This window comes from Passer domesticus, chromosome Z (assembly GCF_036417665.1).
Source record: "Passer domesticus isolate bPasDom1 chromosome Z, bPasDom1.hap1, whole genome shotgun sequence".
NCBI classification, from domain to species: Eukaryota; Metazoa; Chordata; class Aves; order Passeriformes; family Passeridae; genus Passer; species Passer domesticus.
Window position 1 is genome coordinate 47,578,975 of NC_087512.1, and position 20,453 is coordinate 47,599,427.

The following is a 20,453-nucleotide window of genomic DNA, read 5'->3' on the forward strand; positions in this document are numbered from 1 at the left end:
TTCTGTTTCTTCATCTTTTTTTTTCTCATTTTATTTGCTGAAGTAGTTAAGTAGGGTAGAATGTGGCTTCCTTTTTTGTTGGATTTTTGAAACTCATTTTTGTCATATTAGGTTATGCAGTTCATAAACAGCATTAGCTGGAGTTCCCAGCCTTATTTCATCTTTAGGTTTAGAAAGATGAAGTTTATATATAAGAACATGTTAGCAATTAATGTTTTAAGTGTGCATTTTCAAAGTCTATCAATTCAGCTGTTTAGCTGTTAATTAAACTTTTTGTTTGCTGACTATTTTATTTCTCATCTGTTGAAAAAAAATATGATAGACATTTGATCTTTATCTATACCCTTGGCTGTTCTTATTTCTGTTTACTTGAACTCTAATGCTGATCTGCTGTAATAAAAAGCCTTAACTAGTGATGTTTGGAACTAGTGATTTTTGGTCTCCATTGAGGAAGTGATTGCACTTTCTGAAATATTTTTCACCTTTTGGATTTCCAGTGTAGTATTTGGAACCAAATTTTCTTCAAAATGCCTTTGTATGCCAGTTTGAGTATCTGTGACAATGAATCTGTTTTGGCACTCCCCTTTGGGCTGCCCATCTTTCTTCTCTCCTCTCAGACAACTTAGAAACAATAACCAGGACAATAGTTTTGGGTGAGAATAAGATGTAAGATTTGGAGCAAGTCTCAAGCATTGAGTCCAGCATGAGGTGCACAAATAACAGTGGATGTTCCCTTCTGTGTTCCATAAAACCATAAATATTTGGTAGTTTGGAACTGGAGTGATTGATCTTCTGCTTCCTGTAAAGTAGAATTGGTGAACTGCCATTAGTAAGAGCAGAGCCCATGTATATAGTTTTAATTTTTACAGTTCTGTTAAAGTTATATTTTTACTAAGTTACTCGGCATAGATAGATTTAAGTTATATGTGGAAGTTGGGCCTATGCTGAATTTAATTTAAAAGTCTCCCAAACTTAAAAGAGGTGACTGAATACTATATATGTTGCTTTTCCGTAGTAGCACTTCTGAATTTTTAGATAGGACAATTCTGAGAGATTTGGTGTATTAAACATTCCTCTGTCTCTAGCCTCCTCCTGTTTGAGGTTGAAGATGCAGATTTGCATCAGAATGTTCAGGAACAAAAGTGTAAACCTTTAATAGTGTTTCCAAATCCTTAGTGCTTCAGATGCCATTAAACACATTTTAAATGACCCTTTAATGTGAAAAATCAAAGTTTTGTTTCTACAGTCAAGTTTAGTTTTTCTAGGAAAAGAAGGAGAATTACGTTTTTTTTTGGTGACAGTCTTAGTGGCTTGTGCATTTAAAATATTGAGTTACTTTAAATTTAAGTAGAAACTAATAACAGAAACATGTAACATTTCTGAAAGCTTGTTGAATATTTGTTATACTCTTCTGCTATAGCTTGTTTTATTCCTTCTTGCATGCAAACTCTACAATGCAAGTACATCTGGTTTTAATTGAGTCTCGTACTTCATCATGTTCTGTTCACTAGCTTGATATGACTGAAGACATGATATGTGTGAGAAATTTCACTAAGTAGGTATATTTTTGGTTTCCTCTCATAAATATAGATGAGTACTGTACTGTGAATAATGTCTTAATCTTTTCCCTGAAAGAACTGATTCTGTAGCAGGTGCACCTGTTATTTGCAAACTTTCTAGAGCCATGTCTGCGCAAATCATATTACCTCTTAAAGACAGTGGAGTTGTAGCAAAAAACTTTAATGCATTTGTTATGGCTAACAGGTTCTTTTTAATTTGTGCTGTTTCTATTTGGTTATTTGGTTTTTTTACAGATACAATGAGAAAATATTATTTCACTAAGCAAAATATAAAGTTACAGTGAAAACATTTTTTGATATCTTTTGATATCAATTTTCAACCTTTCCCTTCTTTTTCTGGGAAATAGTTATACTAAATTTACTGCTTTTGATATGAGAGAGGGCAATGACTCTATATGTGTCATTATTTCTGCAGAATTCCTTCACTGGCTTTTCCAAGTGACATACTGTTAGTACTGACAAGGACTAAACAGCTTAAAGAGAAGTAGCATTTGTACAGTTTTGTATCCATGGCTATGTATGAGTGACCTGCTTCAGTTCTAACTACCACATTCCTTTCTGCTTGTCCCAAAGACCAAGAAAAGGAGAAAAGGTCAGATTCCATGTACTCTAACCAGTCTTATTATTTTTACTGATGAGTTAAACATACATACAAGCATGCATTTCTCTGCTTGGAGCATGCTTACATGCCATGCACAAAGTATTTGCAAGCGCTCATAAGTGCTTCAAATAGTTCCTCAGAGTCCTGGAAACAAGGAATTTTATACTGTTAACTAAACCTTAACAGTGTAGAACTAATTCTCTAATTCTTAAGTAGTAGTGGAGCCTTTGTTCTTTTAGTTTTAGACCGTGGTACACAGTGTTTGTGCCCAATGGCATCTTCTCCTCCAACTCACTTTACCATCCTGGTGGCATGAAGCTCATTCCTGTATTAGGAAAAACATACTCTGATCTTAATACCTGTGCTGAAATCCTGCAAGTGTTTCACTGCTACTTGTAGCTGAGGTGACATTTGAACAGGTACATGAAGATAAAAGATACTTTTAAAGGAAAAAATCCATCTTGGAGTTGCTTTTTGCCCTGCTGGATGGCGTTAGCCAAAGCAACCAGGCTTTTAATAGGAGCAAATTTATGTGGTTCGTCTATGGAATTTGCTGTTTTGTCAGCAGGTGCTTCTGCAAAAAACAAAAACAAAAACAAAAACAAACAAACAAAAAAAACAACCACACAAACAAACAAACAAAAAAAAACCCAAAAAACCAATGCTTTTAATTTGGACATAAAAGTTATGTATGCAAAACAGTATTATAGTTCTTAATAGCTAATGGTATTGTTAAACATCTATTACTGAAATCAGTGGGCAAAATTATTCTTTGACATAATATCAGTGAGTTGCTTGATAGCAAAACAAGTACTTGGCTCATGGTTTCTGTGTTCTTTCCTGATCCACAAGGCATGAATGTCTTGTTTTGGGCAGTCTTAACTCTGCACCTTCTCTCCTATTATTTATATGCAGCTGAAGTAGTTTACATTCAGTGGGAATCAGTTTTTATTCCAGTTGGTTGCCACACTTTATACCCCTTTACAAATTTGGTCTGGCCTTGGGTTTTGCTACTTCTGCTGGTACATGTTACCCAATAGTTGTTTTGCTCCTAGTTTATTCCAGAATTACAGAAAGGTTCTCACTTATTTTCAGTGGGAGTTTGATTGCTACAATGTGTCAAGTGTTACTGTAATTCCTCTAACATTTTTTTCAGCTAAAATATTTTATGATATCTTATCACTTATTTAAAGATTATATTGTGAATTTCAGTCTCAGGAAGCAGTAACAGTCTGTCTGAACTGAATAGGATTGAATACGATTTTTAGGGGTTTTTTTTTAGTTTTAGGCTCTTAATCAGAACTGAAAAATTGAAAAATAAAATGCCGTGAGCATTTTCTGCATATCTTTTAAAAAGGAATGAACTCAATTAATAGGTCACTTAGATCCATATAAGACTTTTGAGTATTGAGATTTCTGCTCAGAGGTAGAATACCCAGACATGATAGACATAGACAAAAGACTACTGATTTTGTTTTGCAAGGGAAAAGTACATACTTCCAGAACTAAAGAGAGGTATCAATAGCATTACAGGAAGATACTGTCTCTGAAATACAAAGGAATAATTTCTTTCTGTATTCTAGAGAATATTTATAATGGATTCCAAAAAAAACAAACATCATGAGATACTTTGTTATTGTACACACTAAAATTCAAAATATTGTGTTGTCTGTTAAACTTCAGGAAAAAACTTACTTTCCTCTCCTTAATGAGATTGGACCTCTTCCGACAAAATAAATACTGGCAGCAAACTAGACTACTGTTTCACTTCAACACCTGATTGTTCCTGTAGGATCATGTTTCACACTGAACATGAGTATTGTTGTGAAGTTGCTTCATAAGTTTAAAGACTACTTTGTGGGAGGTATAGAAGTGAAGAGTGTATGTTTTGTAAGAACAAGCTGTGTGGCTTGCCTTTGTGTCCTTAAGTCACACCACTCTATACCACCCAGGACACATTATCAAAGCCTATGGGGATTACATTGTCAAAGACTGCAGTACATACAGCAAGCTCACTGTACTGTTGTCTTGGCGCAAACTGCATCTGAAGTTCACATCTAAGCATTCTGTCCTCTTCACAGGAAATAATAGACCCAGCTTGTTACCATCCCTGAATATTGTAATGAGGAGATATCTTGCAATAGATTTTTTGGAATCTGTGCTGCAGGAGGCAGCTCTAAAGAAACTTCCAGAACCATCATTTTTGAGAAAATGTCTGCCTTCCTTCATTTTTTCAGTATAAGGAAGATTAGCTTTCTGGATTTGTCGATTGTATAGTAGTTAAGCTCAATTCTTTTATCAGAATTGTTCCTAACTGTGAGTATTCATATTATTCACCCTTAAATGTGATAATAGATCATGTATTAGGGAAGATGTTTAAAATCTCTTGCTTTCAGAATAAAAATTTGTAGAAGAATTGTGTAAAATCACTTTTGTTTGGGTATGTTTAAGCTTTTAGCTAATGTAGCTAAAAGCTTAAGCTTTCACCTTTAGGCTCTTAGCATTTCATTAGGGCCATTTAGAGAGCTGCAAGACTCACTTCCTAGACTTTTTCCTTTTACCTCCTTGTTTACTGCACACTAGACTTGTGTGTAGCAAAGATTTAGATTCAAGTTGCCATGCTTGATGTCAGATGGCTTTTGTAACGCATTTTGGCAGCTCAGATCCGTACTTCAGTTATTGTGGACTGGTATGACCACAAATGCCTCTAGTGCACCTGCAGCTTCTGGCATGACAGTGGTAGTTCACTAGAACTATGCAAGTTCTTTCCAGGTTAATTTTGCTACTCCTGAATTTATAATAATTTATCCTCTGTTATATTTGGAATATGAATTAATCTGCTTTGTATCTGTTTTAAAATGGGAATGTTTGCTGCTTGGCCTTACATGGTATGAGAGATGACAGTGAAATGTGATGCTTGCAATCATCTCTTCAAGCTGCTCCTTATTCCTTGTGGCATGTTTCAGTTTTAGAATACTCGGTTTTTTCCCTTTATGTGGCTGTTTAGCTCATATTGTAACAGATCATGGATTAATATTGAAATGTCATAAAAGTACAATTCACTCACACTATCATGTTACCAATGCCAGTGAACCAGCAAGAAGCAAAGAGTTCACAGTTTATTTGAGTGTTAAAGTTTTAAACAAATTTTCTATGGTTTGTTTATTAAAAATGTGTTCGGTAATAAAGAAAATGATTAAAAGACTTTTATGTCAGCATAAATAGCTCTAGTAACCTTTTGATACTTAGTCTGTGTTCTTTCCAGTGGAGAGTAGCAGTCTGGTGATGCTTTTGATACTCAGTAAAGTTTTGCTCTTACAGATTTTGATTACTTCCACTTTGTGCAAATATTTCTGTAGAAATTACCTGTAACTGTTGTTTTCCTAGAAATAAATGTCTCTAGGTATTAAAACTGTGAATTGTCTTGAAGCTAACTTCTAGTTTAACTTTTCTATCTTAGTTTCAGTTTGAGATTTTTTAGTATAATTCTATTTGACTGAAACAGTTGTTAGTACATGCATGCAACTTTGAAAATACTGTCTTTAGAAGTAACTTATTAGAAAATAAGTTCCTCAAAAAGCAAACTGTTCTCTAAGCCTCAGAGCTGATGAAACTTACTTTCTGCTAGATTTATGCACTTTATCTTTCTCCTCCTTCCCTCTGCAGTGCCTCCCCTGTCTTCTACCTCTTTTGCTGGCCATGCAGCTGCACATGCCATGGCTGGGGTTGGAGCTGTGTACTGATTGACTGCTACCTTTTGGAGTGGTTAAGATGTGAGTCTTAATACCTGCCTTTTCTACATAGCAGATATGGATTTGGGTGTCTTCTACCAGCAGCTGGTTGTTTTGGGGTGGGATTACATTGGGACTTGAAGAAATTTGGTCTTGAGTCTGTTTTCAAATTTGATTAAAGCTAGTCAGCAGATTTCAAAAGCAACCAGCAGAGGGGAGGAATCAAGAAATTCTGTTAAAAGTTGTAGTGAATTCTTGATAAACTGCTCTTGAGGAGAGAAATTGTAAAAGAGTTTCTGCTGCACAGTACTTTCTTCCCACATTTTTTTCCTCCACTAGTTTGCCTATGTGTTTTCACTTCTAATTTAACTTAGCTTTTGTCCTCAATTCTGTGTGGCCCCCAGTCTGACATGCAGGCGCATGTGCTCCAGTGTAAAGGTCATGGTGCTAGACCACTGAATACAGCTGCAGCCTGAAGGCTGGCATGTGAGCACTGTACTGGGAGATGCCATAAGAATAGAAAATTCTGGAAGCTGCTTTTGCCCAGAGGTTGGAGCAGGTGACTTCCTGAAGTCCCTTCTAGCCTCAGATATCTTGTGTCCCTCTGATCCTGTTCCTTCTTAGAGCAGGTAGATATAAGTTTCACCAAATTCCCTGCTTTTATACATTACTGTTATCTCCTGTTCAGGTTGACTAGAACCTTTCTCTTACTGAATTTTCTGGGCAAGGATTTTTTATTTTCTTTTTACTTTATTTTAAAGTCTTTTCATTGCTACAGCTACTGACACTCCAGTTTTTCTGAGTTTGTGGCCTTGGAACAGGAAGTCTTGATATATTTAGAGTGAATGTTGAGGAACTTTGTATATCTGGGTTGAAAATATTCTTCCCATCTTTTCTTTAAAGTGTTTTATTTTCACTTTTAAGATTTCCAGCCATATAGAAACTTGACTTTAATAAAATTAAAAATAAAATAAATAATACATTGGAGGAACAGTTATATTCTAGGTTGTTTATAGATTGGCAAAATGTACATTCTTGCCAGAAATTAATGAAAGTTAGCTTACTTCATAGTAGGTTTACATCCAGAGCAAAAATCAGCTTTCTTCTTCTGGAAACAAATAATGTGGAAGATGGAGGTCCGATGTGAATATTTTTTCAGTTGATTGTAGACAGGCATGTCCGAAAGAGATTAGGTTAATTTCTGGACCCTTGCAGTTGGGCAAAAGTATTATCTGGTCCCTTGGATAGAACCTGTGACTGCAGACTAATTAGCTAAAAGATAACCTTTACATAAACAGTGGAAGATATTATCAGAAGCTTCATCAAAATGTAACTGCATGTTATAAAAATGTGGTTTTAAAATTTGGTATGGATTTCAATTCCTCATTTATATTCACTGGCCCATTAGCTATTAAGGACAAATTTTAAGGAGGCAAATAGTCTGATTGGCACTGATTTGACTTCTTAGATGTGTGGATTGTTTCAAGAATTGTATGAGCTAGATCTTAAATGAAGATGTCAATTGGAACTATGATTTTTATACTGCTATTTTTGTGTGAGAAATATTTTCGTCTTTTTTGCAATGTTTCTGAAAATTGAGTTTAAAAATGTCTGATGGATGTTTTATTTGTGTGGCTGCCATCGCATTGGCAGATTTTCTCTGCTGCTAAAGAACTCAAAAAGTAGCATTTTTGAAACACTTCTAGACCTGTATTGGCTGCTGTGCTTTACTGTGCAACATAAGAAATAATCCAGCTTGAAGAATTTAGTTGAGTACCAATATTGTTTACTGGAATAGAGGAAATGCAGCCAAGCCAGTGACATCAGTGGACTGGGAGAGCAGTGCAGTGGTCTAGCTGATCTCCAGTTATGGTGTAAGATGCTTTTGATTATGCCCAAGGAAAGCATCCTTTTGAAGATACTGAAATCAAAATTAGGGTAGGCAGAAAAGCGTAGAAATATTTCCAGGAAACAAACTTATCAGAGAAGGTGGAAGAGATCTTGATGGTATATACTGTAAAGACATTTCCCATTCTGTAATTCAGTGAAATATCTTTGAGGCATTAAAATCAAGCCTGTTTATGATGTGATACATGGTAATTTATTTTTCAGATCGAATCCAGTTACCCAGGAATATGATTGAAAACAGTATGTTTGAAGAGGAGCCCGATGTGGTTGACCTGGCAAAAGAGCCTTGTTTACATCCACTGGAGCCTGATGAAGTGGAATATGAACCAAGAAGCTCTCGTCTCCTGGTGCGTGGGCTTGGAGAGCATGAAATGGATGATGATGAAGAGGATTATGAGTCATCAGCAAAATTGTTGGGGATGTCCTTCATGAACAGAAGCTCGGGTCTGCAGAATAACATGTCTGCATATAGACAAAATCCAAATGGATCATGCTCAGTTCCCTCTACGAGGACCATGGTGGTTTGCACAGTTGTTTTTGTGATTGCATTTTCATTAATAATAGTGATTTATCTTCTTCCCAAGTGTACATTTACCAAAGAAGGCTGCCATAAAAAAAATCATACAATGGAACTAGTATATCCTTTGGCAACCAATGGAAAACTATTTCCATGGGCAAAAATAAGACTTCCTCCTGATGTTGTACCACTGCACTATGATCTTGTCTTGCAGCCAAATTTAACTACTCTGAAATTTGCAGGCTCTGTAAAAATAGTGGTCAACATCCGCCATGTAACTCGGAAGATTGTACTTCACAGCTCAGGACTTAATATCACCAAGGCAACAATTACTTCAGCACAAGGGCAGCAAGCAACGCCAGTTGAATTCCTGGAATATCCATTGCATGACCAGATTGCACTCATGGCTCCAGAGTCTCTCCTTGCAGGACAGAATTATACTGTCGACGTGGAATATTCATCTAATTTATCAGACACCTACTATGGCTTCTACAAAATTTCTTACAAAGATGAGAACTCTAAGCAAAGGTATGCCCACTAATACAGCTTCTCTGTTCTGTCATTTCTAGATTGTGCTTTGATAGCGGAAGTAAAAAGGTTGCTTTTTTTATTGGGCATTTTATGCAACTTATTCCTGTTAAGAAAAATCAGTCTTTTTATCTATTGATTAATCTACCTGAAAAATGTGTTTCATGGATGAGTTCCTTAAGTAAGGGCAGCCTCTCCTACAGTGAAATGTACTTCAGTGTGGGGGTTGTAGTGTGGCTTTCTTGGTTTGTTAAATTTTTGGTTTCTCTCTTCGGAAATTCTTCCCACATTTCTTGAGCCCTTGAGTCTCAAGGCAGGGACTGAGGAAACAAAGTCCTGTCCTCATAGAAAGAGGCCAGGTTCAAGACCACCAGAGGAACCCAGTGGGGCCCAAAGGGATACATCACACAGTCATAAGGGAACTGAAATGTCATTGCCAAGACACTCTCAATCATATATGGAAAAGTCATGGCAGTCAAGCAAGTCTCACGTGACTAGAGAAAAGGGAAACATTGCCTTTATTTTTGCAAAGAGTAAATTAGTGCTTTTTATCAAGGAGATTATTAAAAATTGGCCCTTCCTTCCCACTTCAGATGGGCCTTATGTTGCCCATGTATTTAAGAGCGTTCATGCCTTTGTGGGCAAGTAACTATGCAGGTCGTCTAGAAACAGTGTGGTGCAATAAAAAAGAGACAGGAAGGGCAGTGTGGGTCAGCTAAGCAACTTAGTCTAAGCATTAAAAACATGCATTCCCATGAAGTAAGTGGACATAAGAGTGCAGTGGCAAGTCTAATAGGCAAAAATTATCTATATGGTTGAAACTCAGTGGATTTTTTTCCTATTCCAATATAGCTGCAGCTTTCTTTTCTGTTTGTATTTACCATAGTAGAAAGAGAATGCTTAATTGTTCACAGAGGAAGGATATGACCTGTGAGTAATTTTTTGAGGTTTTGTCTCCCTTCAGTCCAGTGCTACCCGCTTTTGTTCAGGAACAGGGTGTTATAACCTGTATGTTGAACATGTTTTAACCTGTATGTTTTTCAGTAAATTCTTTCCAGATAACTTTTTAGTGATTTCATAATTTCCATTGCCTTGCCTGCCTTTTCTTTTTGCAGGGACATTATCTCTGTCTGTCTGTTGTCTGTAGTTTTATAAATGCAGATTACTCTGATAACATCTGTTGTTACTGTACTTTCTATATAAGACTCAAACTGTCAGTTGATTTTGGAAGAAAATATATTTTCTTTAGTTTAGTTCTACTTTCTTTTAGATATTTTTTATATCATCACAAAAACACAAAATTACAAAATGGCAAAATAACTCACTTGTTGCCAAAACCAAAATAAAAGTGAAGAAATTTGGCCTTATTTATATTTTTACGCAGAATGGTTTTTTATTCGTTGCTTTTCTTCTGCACAATCTTGTGGTGAAACTACATTAATTTGTCAGAGGAAACAAAGAGTAAGAAATTGAAAGCAGACATGCAGTTTAATCTTGTGACTTGTCAGCACTGTGCCTTCTCAGAAGAGCTGTATATCCAGAAATGTTCAAATCATGGTGCAGAACAAATAAACCGCCCAAACATTTGTGGGTAGCTTGGCAGTAGGTTAAAAAAAAAAAAGCAAGGAAATAAAAAAACCCCACAATGTGTACCATCTTCCCCATGTAGCGCTAGTAAATACTTCAGTTAGTAGACTTGCTGAACTGTGTGTTGTCTTGCAGCTGCGGGAGTCAGAGATGCTCTCCATCAAAAGCTGTAATTTCCATGGCTAGTTAGTATAAAAAGAGTGAAGAAGGAAGATAGACTCCTGAGAAGTCTTCTTGTGATATTAATAGCTGTTGGATTAGAGACAAGACAGTACATGAACTTGGACAGAATCCAGCTACTAGCCAGCACAGGGAGCAGGCATACAGTTAGATGAACTGTGAGAACATCTGCAGGAAATGGCCTGGCAATTAGATGAAAAAACTTCCTTGCAGTCCTATCTGTTGCAGAGGTTTCCTAATTCTTATTTCGTAGGCATGCTTGCTAATTTAATTTTTCAATCTTATTTTTGTTTCCTTTCTCTGGAAACTGGCTGGTTTATATTTTGGCAATTGTTTTGTAAGGGAGTTATTCCAGGTGTATTCTTCTTTGTTCAGAAAGCAAAAAATAGCCAAGAAGATTACTCCTCAAATGGGTATGTTACTGGTTTTAAGGAAAAAATTGTGAATAAAACATTTATTCTGGCTGGCCCAACCAGTCTTCAAAAAGTTATTCCTATAAAAACTCTTAGAGTGTTTGGGAGGGAAATGACTGTTCTATCCTAGCTAAACTGACATTTATGCTTTTAATAATTCTTACTTTGCACTTTTCTCCACTCTTCCCATTAGGTGGTTTGCAGCAACTCAGTTTGAACCTCTGGCAGCAAGGTCTGCTTTTCCATGCTTTGATGAACCAGCACTTAAAGCTACTTTTTTAATCAAGATCAAAAGGGATGAGAAACTTTCCACTCTGTCAAATATGCCAAAGGTACGTGCTTTTGTAGGGGAATTTTAGTAGAGCTGCTGCCTAGGTAATCCATTTCAGTGTTTGTGATTGCATTTTTATTGCATTAATGTCCAGGGGATTTACCTGAGTGGGTAAGCTATAAACTATGACTTTATCAACTGTTTGGTTCTCAAGACTTGAAATTTGTAGAGAAAACACCTGTTCAATGCATTGCACAGTATAGGATGTTACTGACAGACCACTGAATGACCGAAGGATTCCTGTTGAAATTAAATTAACTTTTATTTTGCAAAGGTTATGTTGTTGGTGACATTGGTCTCAATAGCCCTTAAAGTTTGCTTTCAAGTTTTCTGTGTTTGATGCTGTTGCACATGTGCAGAGTACTGGAGTACCTTCAGCAGTAGTTTGTGTGATTATCACCAGTCTATGTGAAAGATACACCTGATCTTGAAGGGTGTTCTTCTGTGGCTAAATGAGGGGAGGTGTGGTATGAACACAGACAGAGTCAGCTCCAGAATGTGAATGAGGAATCTGACATTACTTCAGCTAGAATTTTTCAGACAAAGTCTTGTAAGAGCTTATCTGAATTTTATGGTGATGTTTTATGCTCTTATGCCTTTGACAAACCTTTATAGAAGCCTAATTTAATTTTAGACAGACAAGAAAGACTAACATTACCTAGTCTGTGTCTGAACTAGGTATTCTCTCATCAAAACATTACCACCATTTATCACCCTGAAGAAACTCAATACTGACATTGGTCTAATCCATAAATGAGAAAATTACACCTTTGGTGTTTCTGGTACATTTATGTACACTGTGCAGCTTGGGTTCCAGGAAGCTGTCTAAAGCTCAGGTGCTGATGCAGATGTGTTGTTTTTGAAAACCAACCTCATAACTGCAGCCTTATGAAATAGTATCTTTTCACACTGTGTGAACATTTATTTGGATTTCTAGTGATTCTTAGCAATACAAGAAGAAATGAACTCTGGTGGACTTCTCTTCTGTTTTATGTAAAAAAGAAAGGGTGCTCACTCACTTCCCTCTGCTAGTAGCTGGGCAAGTGGCTAAGGCGTCTTTCAACAGCCTCCCAAATTCTTCAGGTACAGAAAGTAAATGATGGTTTAGCCCTGCTGCATACACCCACAATTAGTTCCATTGGTCAGAACAAAGTGCTAATAATGCCAAGGCTGTGGGTTAGAGCCCTGTATGGGCCATAGACTTGGATTCTGTGGTCCTTGTAGATTCCTTCCAACTCAGAATATTTTGTGATGTGTGCAGCAGATGTTGCTGAAATAATCATCTATACCTACACGACCAAGAGATCTCAGAAGTAGGCCTTGTCAGCTAGTGTGTGCATCACTAACTTGCCAACATATAGTGTCTGACATGGATTAAGGCTAGAAATAAACTGTGTATTTTGGGCCTGTAGAGCTACCTTTTGTGGTTTTGTTTCTCCTGTTTTTGGTTTGGGTGTGTTGGTGTTTTTTTTTTTTTTTTTTTTTTTTTTTTTTTAATGAGCACAACTAATTTTCAAACCAGTTTATCTGCAGCTGCAGTAGATTTTCTTAAATAGACTGTCATCTCCTTATGAAACAAAAGCTGTAATAAAGGCAGAAATTTATGAATTCACTAGAGAAATTCAAATATGGCATTCTGCTCATATGTAATGGTCAGATTAAATTATTATAGTGGTTATATCTTCAGGTTTAAAAATCCATTTTTCTTTAAGGCTGACAGTTAAATTTGTAGTGACAAACCAAACATTGTTGGGTTTCAAATGGTCTTGTTTAAACTAAGGTTATTGTTGTTTTTTAAATCTTTTTGGGTTCTGAAAACAAAATCATATATGAAGTTTCAGAATTTATAAACTCATCTTTCCAGACCTTTAGTATTCTGCACTATAGTGGTTTTAAAAATTTTGCTTTGTTCTTTTTGTATTTCATGATTGTGAAGGAATACATAGAAAAGTACTTAAAGGCATATAGCCTGCTTTTCTAGGACTAGTATTAAAGAAAACTACAGAGAAAGTGAGTTGAGGTACAGTACAGTATCCTACTTCTATATGGTATCTTTCTATGTGCTCAGAAAACTGGGCAGACAGTCGCTTTTGTCAGTGTATGGTTAAGCTGGGCATCTTTTTGCTTTGAAGTAACTGAAGTCTTAGGTTTTCTTCAGTTTTTAAAATGCATTATTTTTTAATTTGTAAAAGTGCATTTTATGAATATTTTGTTTGATTTTAAAATAGTAAGTATGTCTGGTTACGTAGTTTTGCTGAGACTTATGGGAAGAGACAAATACTTAACTGATGTAACACCAGTATTTTTAGTAGGCTATGCTGAACTGTGTCTCTGGTCTAGCCTAACGCTCCCTTGAATCAATGCTGATCTATATGTTGACTTTGGATTATACTGCAACTTTAAATGCAACCCAAATTAGATTAGTTTCTCCAGCAGAGTAGTTGTTTGGTAATATTACATAATAAAACTTGACAAATAATTTTTGTACATGTAAGTGTAAATGTTTCATGTCTTCTTAAGCTTGTTACATTATTGTGAGTATCATCAGTCCCTCTGAAATATAACAAAAAAATAAAGATATTATGTAAGTGTGCCTATAAACTGTTTGTAGCATGAAATTATTTAATATTGATTTATTTTATGACTTAGTTCTTTTGTCTGCATTAATAATACTTCATTTCCCCTGCAGAAAGCCTCTACACCTGTGACAAATGGAATTGTTCAGGATGAGTTTTTTGTGAGTTTGAAGATGAGCACCTATCTAGTAGCTTTTGTTGTTGCAGACTTGAAAAACATCAGCAGGGAAACTAATGGGACTCTGGTATGTGTTCTTTGCACTTTAAGTTCTGCTTCAGTCTTCCCAAGGTGACCAGGCTACTAAACAAAACAAAAGTATCCCCAAACCAAAAAGCAAATTCTGTCTCTTTTAAATTTATTTATCTTCTTGGTTTCATTATGCTCATCATAGGTAGGGGACAAAAGCCATATGCTATAAAGTGGACTGATGTGATATCAGACTGAATACACTTTTACAACAAGGAAGTCTGCATCAGTTAAAAGTGGAAATTTACAAAATGTAAAATTCCTAAGAGCTTGTCAGAGCTGGCAGCTTTAAACTCTTCAGTGCTTCGTCTGTGAACAGTAATGTCACACAAACCAGGAGTTGTTCCGAGGGTGTAAAGAAATGTGACAAATTTCTAGGAACACCTACACATGGTTTCAAGCAGTGCCACAAAAATTTTCTGTACCTGCCAAGATAACTTAACTGAAAAGCTCATGCCCTACAGTAAAGCAAATTTAGGTTGACTTTAAATCAGCATTTAGTCCCTTAAATACAATTATTTCATTTTGTTTTTCCCAAGTTCCAAACATGAAAGAGTGGGTCCTGCTTGAGTTGTCCTTTACAAGGGTATGGCCTATCTCTATAATGTGTGCAGTTAGAGAAACTAAAGAATAATCGTGGTAATATTAGTAGATGCTCCTGAATCTTATTTTAGAAAGTGCATAAGTTTCATGTAAGCAACGACTTTCATGGCTTGTTAGCAGAAACTGCCCCTTTGTGGTGAAATGTCAGAAGTGCCTATGTACCTAGGAAAAGCCAGAGGGAATAGTATTGTAGAAGGAGAAGCTCTCTCTTTAATCCAGTAAATAAACACAAGTAAAGATGCAAGACAGGCTTTGATTCTGATTTAGACAAGTATTTCTAATGAAAGATGAATAGAACAGATTGCTACGCTTCTTTTTTTTTGCCTGTGGCTTTTATTCAGGTCTGTATTTGAACTGTACACTGGTAAGACTACTGTCAGTTCTTTGAGGCAGATAACTTCTAAATTTAGTAAGAATACTTTTTACTTACCTTTAATTTTTTAGTTTTAATTTATTCATTTTTTAAAAATTTATTTCTATTTTAATCTTATTAAGAGTACTTGCTACCATGAAGGGAGAAAGCGTAAGAATACCAGGTAAGGCCAGGGTTTTAGTAGGTCTAAAGTAGACTCATCAGTGTCCAGCAGGCCAAGGAAGTCAGTAAAAAAGAAGCATATATTGGCATTTCCCAGGAAATACAGACTCAGAATGCTTCCAGCTATTTGTGGTTGGGAGAGCCAAAGAATTTGAGCTTCACACAGAAGTCTATTGTCATGAAAGCTTTAATATAGTGCAGAGTTGAAGTAAAGTTGCTTCGTGCTTATGCTTTTGTACTCCAGGAACACTGGACTGGATTCTTATGTATATGTACTTCATTCAGACTCAAAAATTAAAAGATGACCTTTTCCATCTGTTTGAAATGTTGTTTGTTGAACTAATTTATAGCACAGGAAGAGTGGCTCTTTTTTTATAGAACTGGAATATGGTTGTCCATATTCCAAGCATTTCTTTGTGTAGGAAAGGGTCTCCTAAATGTGAGTGTACCTGTAACCGAATCAAAGATGTTTTCTTGATACAGACAATTCAACATAAATAGGGGGAGATTGTAACCTCTCAATTTTGACATAAATGCTTCTTACATCATGTCTGATGTGGCCATACCTTAGATAGGGATGAGCTTTATGCCTTTTTTTTTTTTGAGAGAGAGAATTTCTTGCAGATTATACTACTGCTGTCATACTATAAATGCTGTCATAGACTAAAGATTGGTTGAGGTGTACAGGGAGGGTCACTTAATAGCTCATGAAGGATTTTAAAATTTGTGTCACATAGACCCTTCTTGAACACATTCCTTAAAGTTGTCATTCTTGAATTGTTCTTGCATATGCACAGGACAACGTCCCTGTATTTTGACCTGTTAATAAGCTCTAGTAAGAAAAATTAGCTCTTTATGAGCAGCTTTGTAACTACTCTATGTAATTTGTGTATGTACTTGCAAAAATGTGTCTTATCTGTTTCAGGAACTCCTGCCAGCTCCTCCTTCAATTCTAAATCATTTGTAGCTATGAGTTTCAAAATATTTTCTCTTCTCTGTTTGGACTAGGTATCTGTTTATGCCATACCGCAGCATCTAAACCAAGTTGGGTATGCGCTAGACACAGCAGTGAAGCTTCTGGAATTTTACCAAAAATACTTTTTTATGAAATACCCTCTTGAAAAATTAGGTAAGTTCTTTAGGACTTTTTTTAACAAAAAAAAACCAAACAAAAAAACAAACACAAAACCAACAAAAAAAAACAAAAAAAACCCAAACAAACAAAAAAACCAAAACCCACCAAAAAACCCCCAAACAAACAAACAAAAAAACCCCCCAAAAAACCAGCCAAAAAACCCAAAACAAAACAAAAAAAACCCCAAAAAACCACCATAAAAAAAACTCAGAGGAAACTCTGATCTGAAAAAATGCATGGGAATTTTCATTTTTAAAAAAAATTACAATTATTAAATACATCAAAAAACTAAGTTTATGTTTATCTGACTGCAAGTATTGAGTCCCAAGTTGGAAAGCTTTTGTGAGCATTTGGAGACAGATTGCTTATATTTTTACGTAAATTTACACAGGAGAATTTCTTTGGTGTTACTCCACTTAGTAGTGACAAAATTCTCAGTCTGTGAACCATATTCACAACTGCAAGATTTGCAGCCTGACTCCTCTACATGCATTAGTTTGACTGGAAAGATAGTAAAATGCAGTCTTCTAAGACACTACTTTTCAGTATGTACTTTTCAGGTCATCTCGTTGCCATGCTACTTTTGCTCATGCAGGATCCCTAGGCAGGGTCTTGTTAAGTTGTTTGTGTCAGAGTACTGCTAGAGAAACATAATTATAAATCTGTGGGGCTTCTGTACCTCAGATTTGAGTGTATGTCCACACTGCAGGGTTTAAATAATTAATTTTTTAATTATTGTCTCATATAATAGGTGGGCTTGAAAGATAAGATTGGTTTAATTAGCAATTTTCAAAATCTTCTTTGACATCTTTTCCAGATCTGGTAGCAATTCCTGATTTTCAGTCTGGTGCAATGGAAAACTGGGGATTGATCACCTTCCGAGAAACAACACTCTTATTTGACAAAAATACTTCTTCAGTGAGGGATAAAAAGCTAATAACTGCAGTGATAGCACATGAGCTTGCCCATCAGGTACTAGTCTGGGAAGATTATTTTTTTCTTTTTTCATTTCTTTGTTTTTTAAGTGCAATTCTGTCCTTAAATTCACTCCGCTCCTCACTGTTACTGTGCATTGTATCTGTTTAGAAAAGCTGAAGGTATATTTTCTACAGCACAACAGGCAGAGTTCAACTCTCATGCCGTGCTTCAGGAGTTGTTGCTGCAAAGGCTTTACTGTGGTTTTGACTGACCTTCATTTTAGATAAGGCAGAGGATGAATGGAGTACTTCTCATTTGATTTTAATTCTAAGAAAATAATGATGTTTTTGGTCTTTCTTAGTGGTTTGGCAACCTAGTGACTATGGAATGGTGGAATGATCTCTGGCTGAATGAGGGATTTGCCACATTCATGGAATACTTTGCCATGGAGGAGGTATTTCCAGAATTACGTTCAGTAAGTAATTTCTGTAGTTACATTTACAGTACCTTCACTATTATCTGGTTTTATTGTTGCCTATAAATGATTAATACGTATAAACTGATATTAAAATTAATTTTGTGCATCATTGAGATCTTGCTACATCTCTGCTTTGGCATTTTATTATACTGGAAGTGACTTTGAGAAGGGTACATTGTTCCTGTGGATTTAAATTTTTTTTAATGCCTTTTTTTGGTAGTAATCTACAGGCAGACTGCTGTGTTTTGTGAAGGTTAAAGTATTCTGTGCAAAATAGCAGGTGTTAAAACATGTAGATGTCTATATATCAAATTATAAATTAAAATCTTTCTAGAAGTGCAGACATGTTGTTGAACAAGTTTGTCTACTTCTGCTTTTCCTAATAGACCTATGAAGCTTTAGGTTATTAAATATGCCTGAGAGTGCAAGCGCATGAAAGAAACTGAGTCCCCAGTCGTGGTATAAAAGTGTACATAGCTTTTATAATATTTTCACCATTGGGTTAGAATAGCGTTACCCTGGAAAGCCAATAGTATAATTGTTAATAAACTTGCTAACCAATAATATGTGTGATCAGTTCCCTAACAGCAACATCAGACTTTTCTCTTAAAGATAAATGCTTATATAATAGTTTTCTGCAAACTACTGTGCTCCTGCTACTTGTTACATTTTTTAAAATTTTGTTACATCTCTGGTGACTGAATAGTCTTCTCTTTCTAACTAAATGCTCTTTGTTCTCTCAGTTACAGATTCCCATTGTTTTCTTTCCCTATGTCTCCCCATTTCTTTTTTACTAAGTATTGCAAAATACGGTATGTGTCTGCATAACCATTACATGCTTTATGTTCTGTTGGATAAACAACTGAACACAAGGAAATACATGCTAAACTTAACATAATCATCCAAAACGCTATGAGTCCTACTGCAGCTAAACCAACAACATGTTTGACCCAAGGTCCAAAATTAAATCTTCCCAACAAAGAGAATAGGCCAAAGGATCCCATCCCTGGTTTTGCCACAGCTCTCCAGATAGCTCCTTCAATTACTGGATGTGTTTCTGAATGGATTTGGGGTGGTCATACAGCAGCACATTATCTTGGGAGTCTTCATATCTGTGTCCTTGGGCTAACATTAAAAAGTCTATTGCTGCTCTGTTTTGCAGTGTTGTTTTACGTTCTGAGTTGACATCACTTAACAATCCTGTTAAAGCATTACTAGTAGTGTTAGTTTCTTTTGCAAGCCAACAACCTGATTTATTAATTGTGTTTGTGACATGTGCAGTATCAATAGATTCAACTAAGGAACTGAAAAATCTCTTTGCACTATTCCAGAATTCAACTTCAGAGTTACTGTCAGGGTCAACTGACTCGGCATCCTGTTTATTTTGCCGATGTCAGAGTGTCCATTTAGTTAGAGTTTTCAGACTGGGATGAAACAACAGTCAAACAACCAAAAGTACATGGACCTCCCACTGCATTACTTGGAATGCCTTTCCATGCTCTGTTGCCACATATTGAAAATATGTTACCAGGCATATTATTGCACGTGTCTCTGTTGTGATTTGTGAAGGAGTAGTAAAATTGCACCACGTAGAAGCATTGCAATAAATGCCATCGCCATTTATGTCAGCCCCTGTGTTTTCTGCTTTTGGATCATTAGCATAATTAAGTTCAAAACACACAGGAGCTTTTATAGAGCCTGGTACATCCAGTTCTTGAGGCTGCAGGGTGGCAGCAGGGAAGTTAGTTACTTCTCTCATGCCTCCATTAGCAATGCCCAGGTACCATCCCACAGACTGACAGGCATTAGACTGGTGTGATCCCAAACACCATGAAGGATCTATGCTTACCTGGAGTTGTACAATCATGTGGAATTGTTTGATTGTATAATTTGGTCTGTTTGTCCTCCGACAAAGGGATGGCAACCAGACGTGTTTGAAATGGATCACTAGGTCTGGTATACAAGGGCAGATTGGTTAATTGCTTTGGCTGATGTGAGCCTAACATTGGTATTTAGTTGTGGGACCCATGCTTCCTTCACATTCATTGAGGATACACTGAGAATGATAAAAAGGGTTACATATGTTGTGCCCAAACCCATTGCAACTGATTACCAAACCTTCAATCTGTGATGCCTTCAAGTCTTCATCCCTTCCGTGGTGGGTTTGGTGTTCTTCGCTGGTAGCCAGTGAGCTCCTATGGATAGAGAAACACAGCCGTAACCACACCCCCATGTTAACAAAAGCACAGGGCCTAGCCATTGTCCACTCTGCAAATCTTTATAATAAAGAAGTCACTGACAATCTGTTAAAGCATCATGGGAAAATCTTTTTTCATTTGCTGTTTATCATAAAATCTGGAAATATTTAAATAAAGCTTTCCAGTCATCAGGTAGCATATCACAGCTCTCTGCAGTAGCTTCTGTAGGTCTTAATGTATAGGAAGATTGCAAACCATTCTCTTTCACAGATTTTCTTAATTCTTTAGCCATTTCATAGAAAAGTTGCTCACATCGAGGGTGAATGCCTTGGTACACCACAGGCAAAGGATGAAGCAATTCAACATCTTGAAGCAAAGCATTTTTCT

At 36.2% G+C, this 20,453-nt stretch overlaps 1 protein-coding gene across 4 annotated transcripts in view; it reads left to right on the forward strand.

Moving 5' to 3' along the window:
• The window catches only part of LNPEP (leucyl and cystinyl aminopeptidase), a 52,780-nt gene that overhangs the window by 14,977 nt on the left and 17,350 nt on the right, over positions 1-20,453 (forward strand). For 2 of the 4 annotated variants that reach the window (XM_064402953.1, XM_064402951.1), the window contains exons 2-8: positions 5,848-5,954; positions 8,025-8,865; positions 11,239-11,377; positions 14,066-14,197; positions 16,346-16,466; positions 17,290-17,444; positions 17,752-17,865. In XM_064402953.1, coding sequence (XP_064259023.1) covers positions 8,048-8,865; positions 11,239-11,377; positions 14,066-14,197; positions 16,346-16,466; positions 17,290-17,444; positions 17,752-17,865 — 1,479 coding nt within the window. In that variant the 5' untranslated portion in view covers positions 5,848-5,954; positions 8,025-8,047. The remainder of the gene's footprint in view (positions 1-5,847; positions 5,955-8,024; positions 8,866-11,238; positions 11,378-14,065; positions 14,198-16,345; positions 16,467-17,289; positions 17,445-17,751; positions 17,866-20,453) is intronic. The other 2 variants (XM_064402950.1, XM_064402952.1) reach the window with 1 other exon arrangement.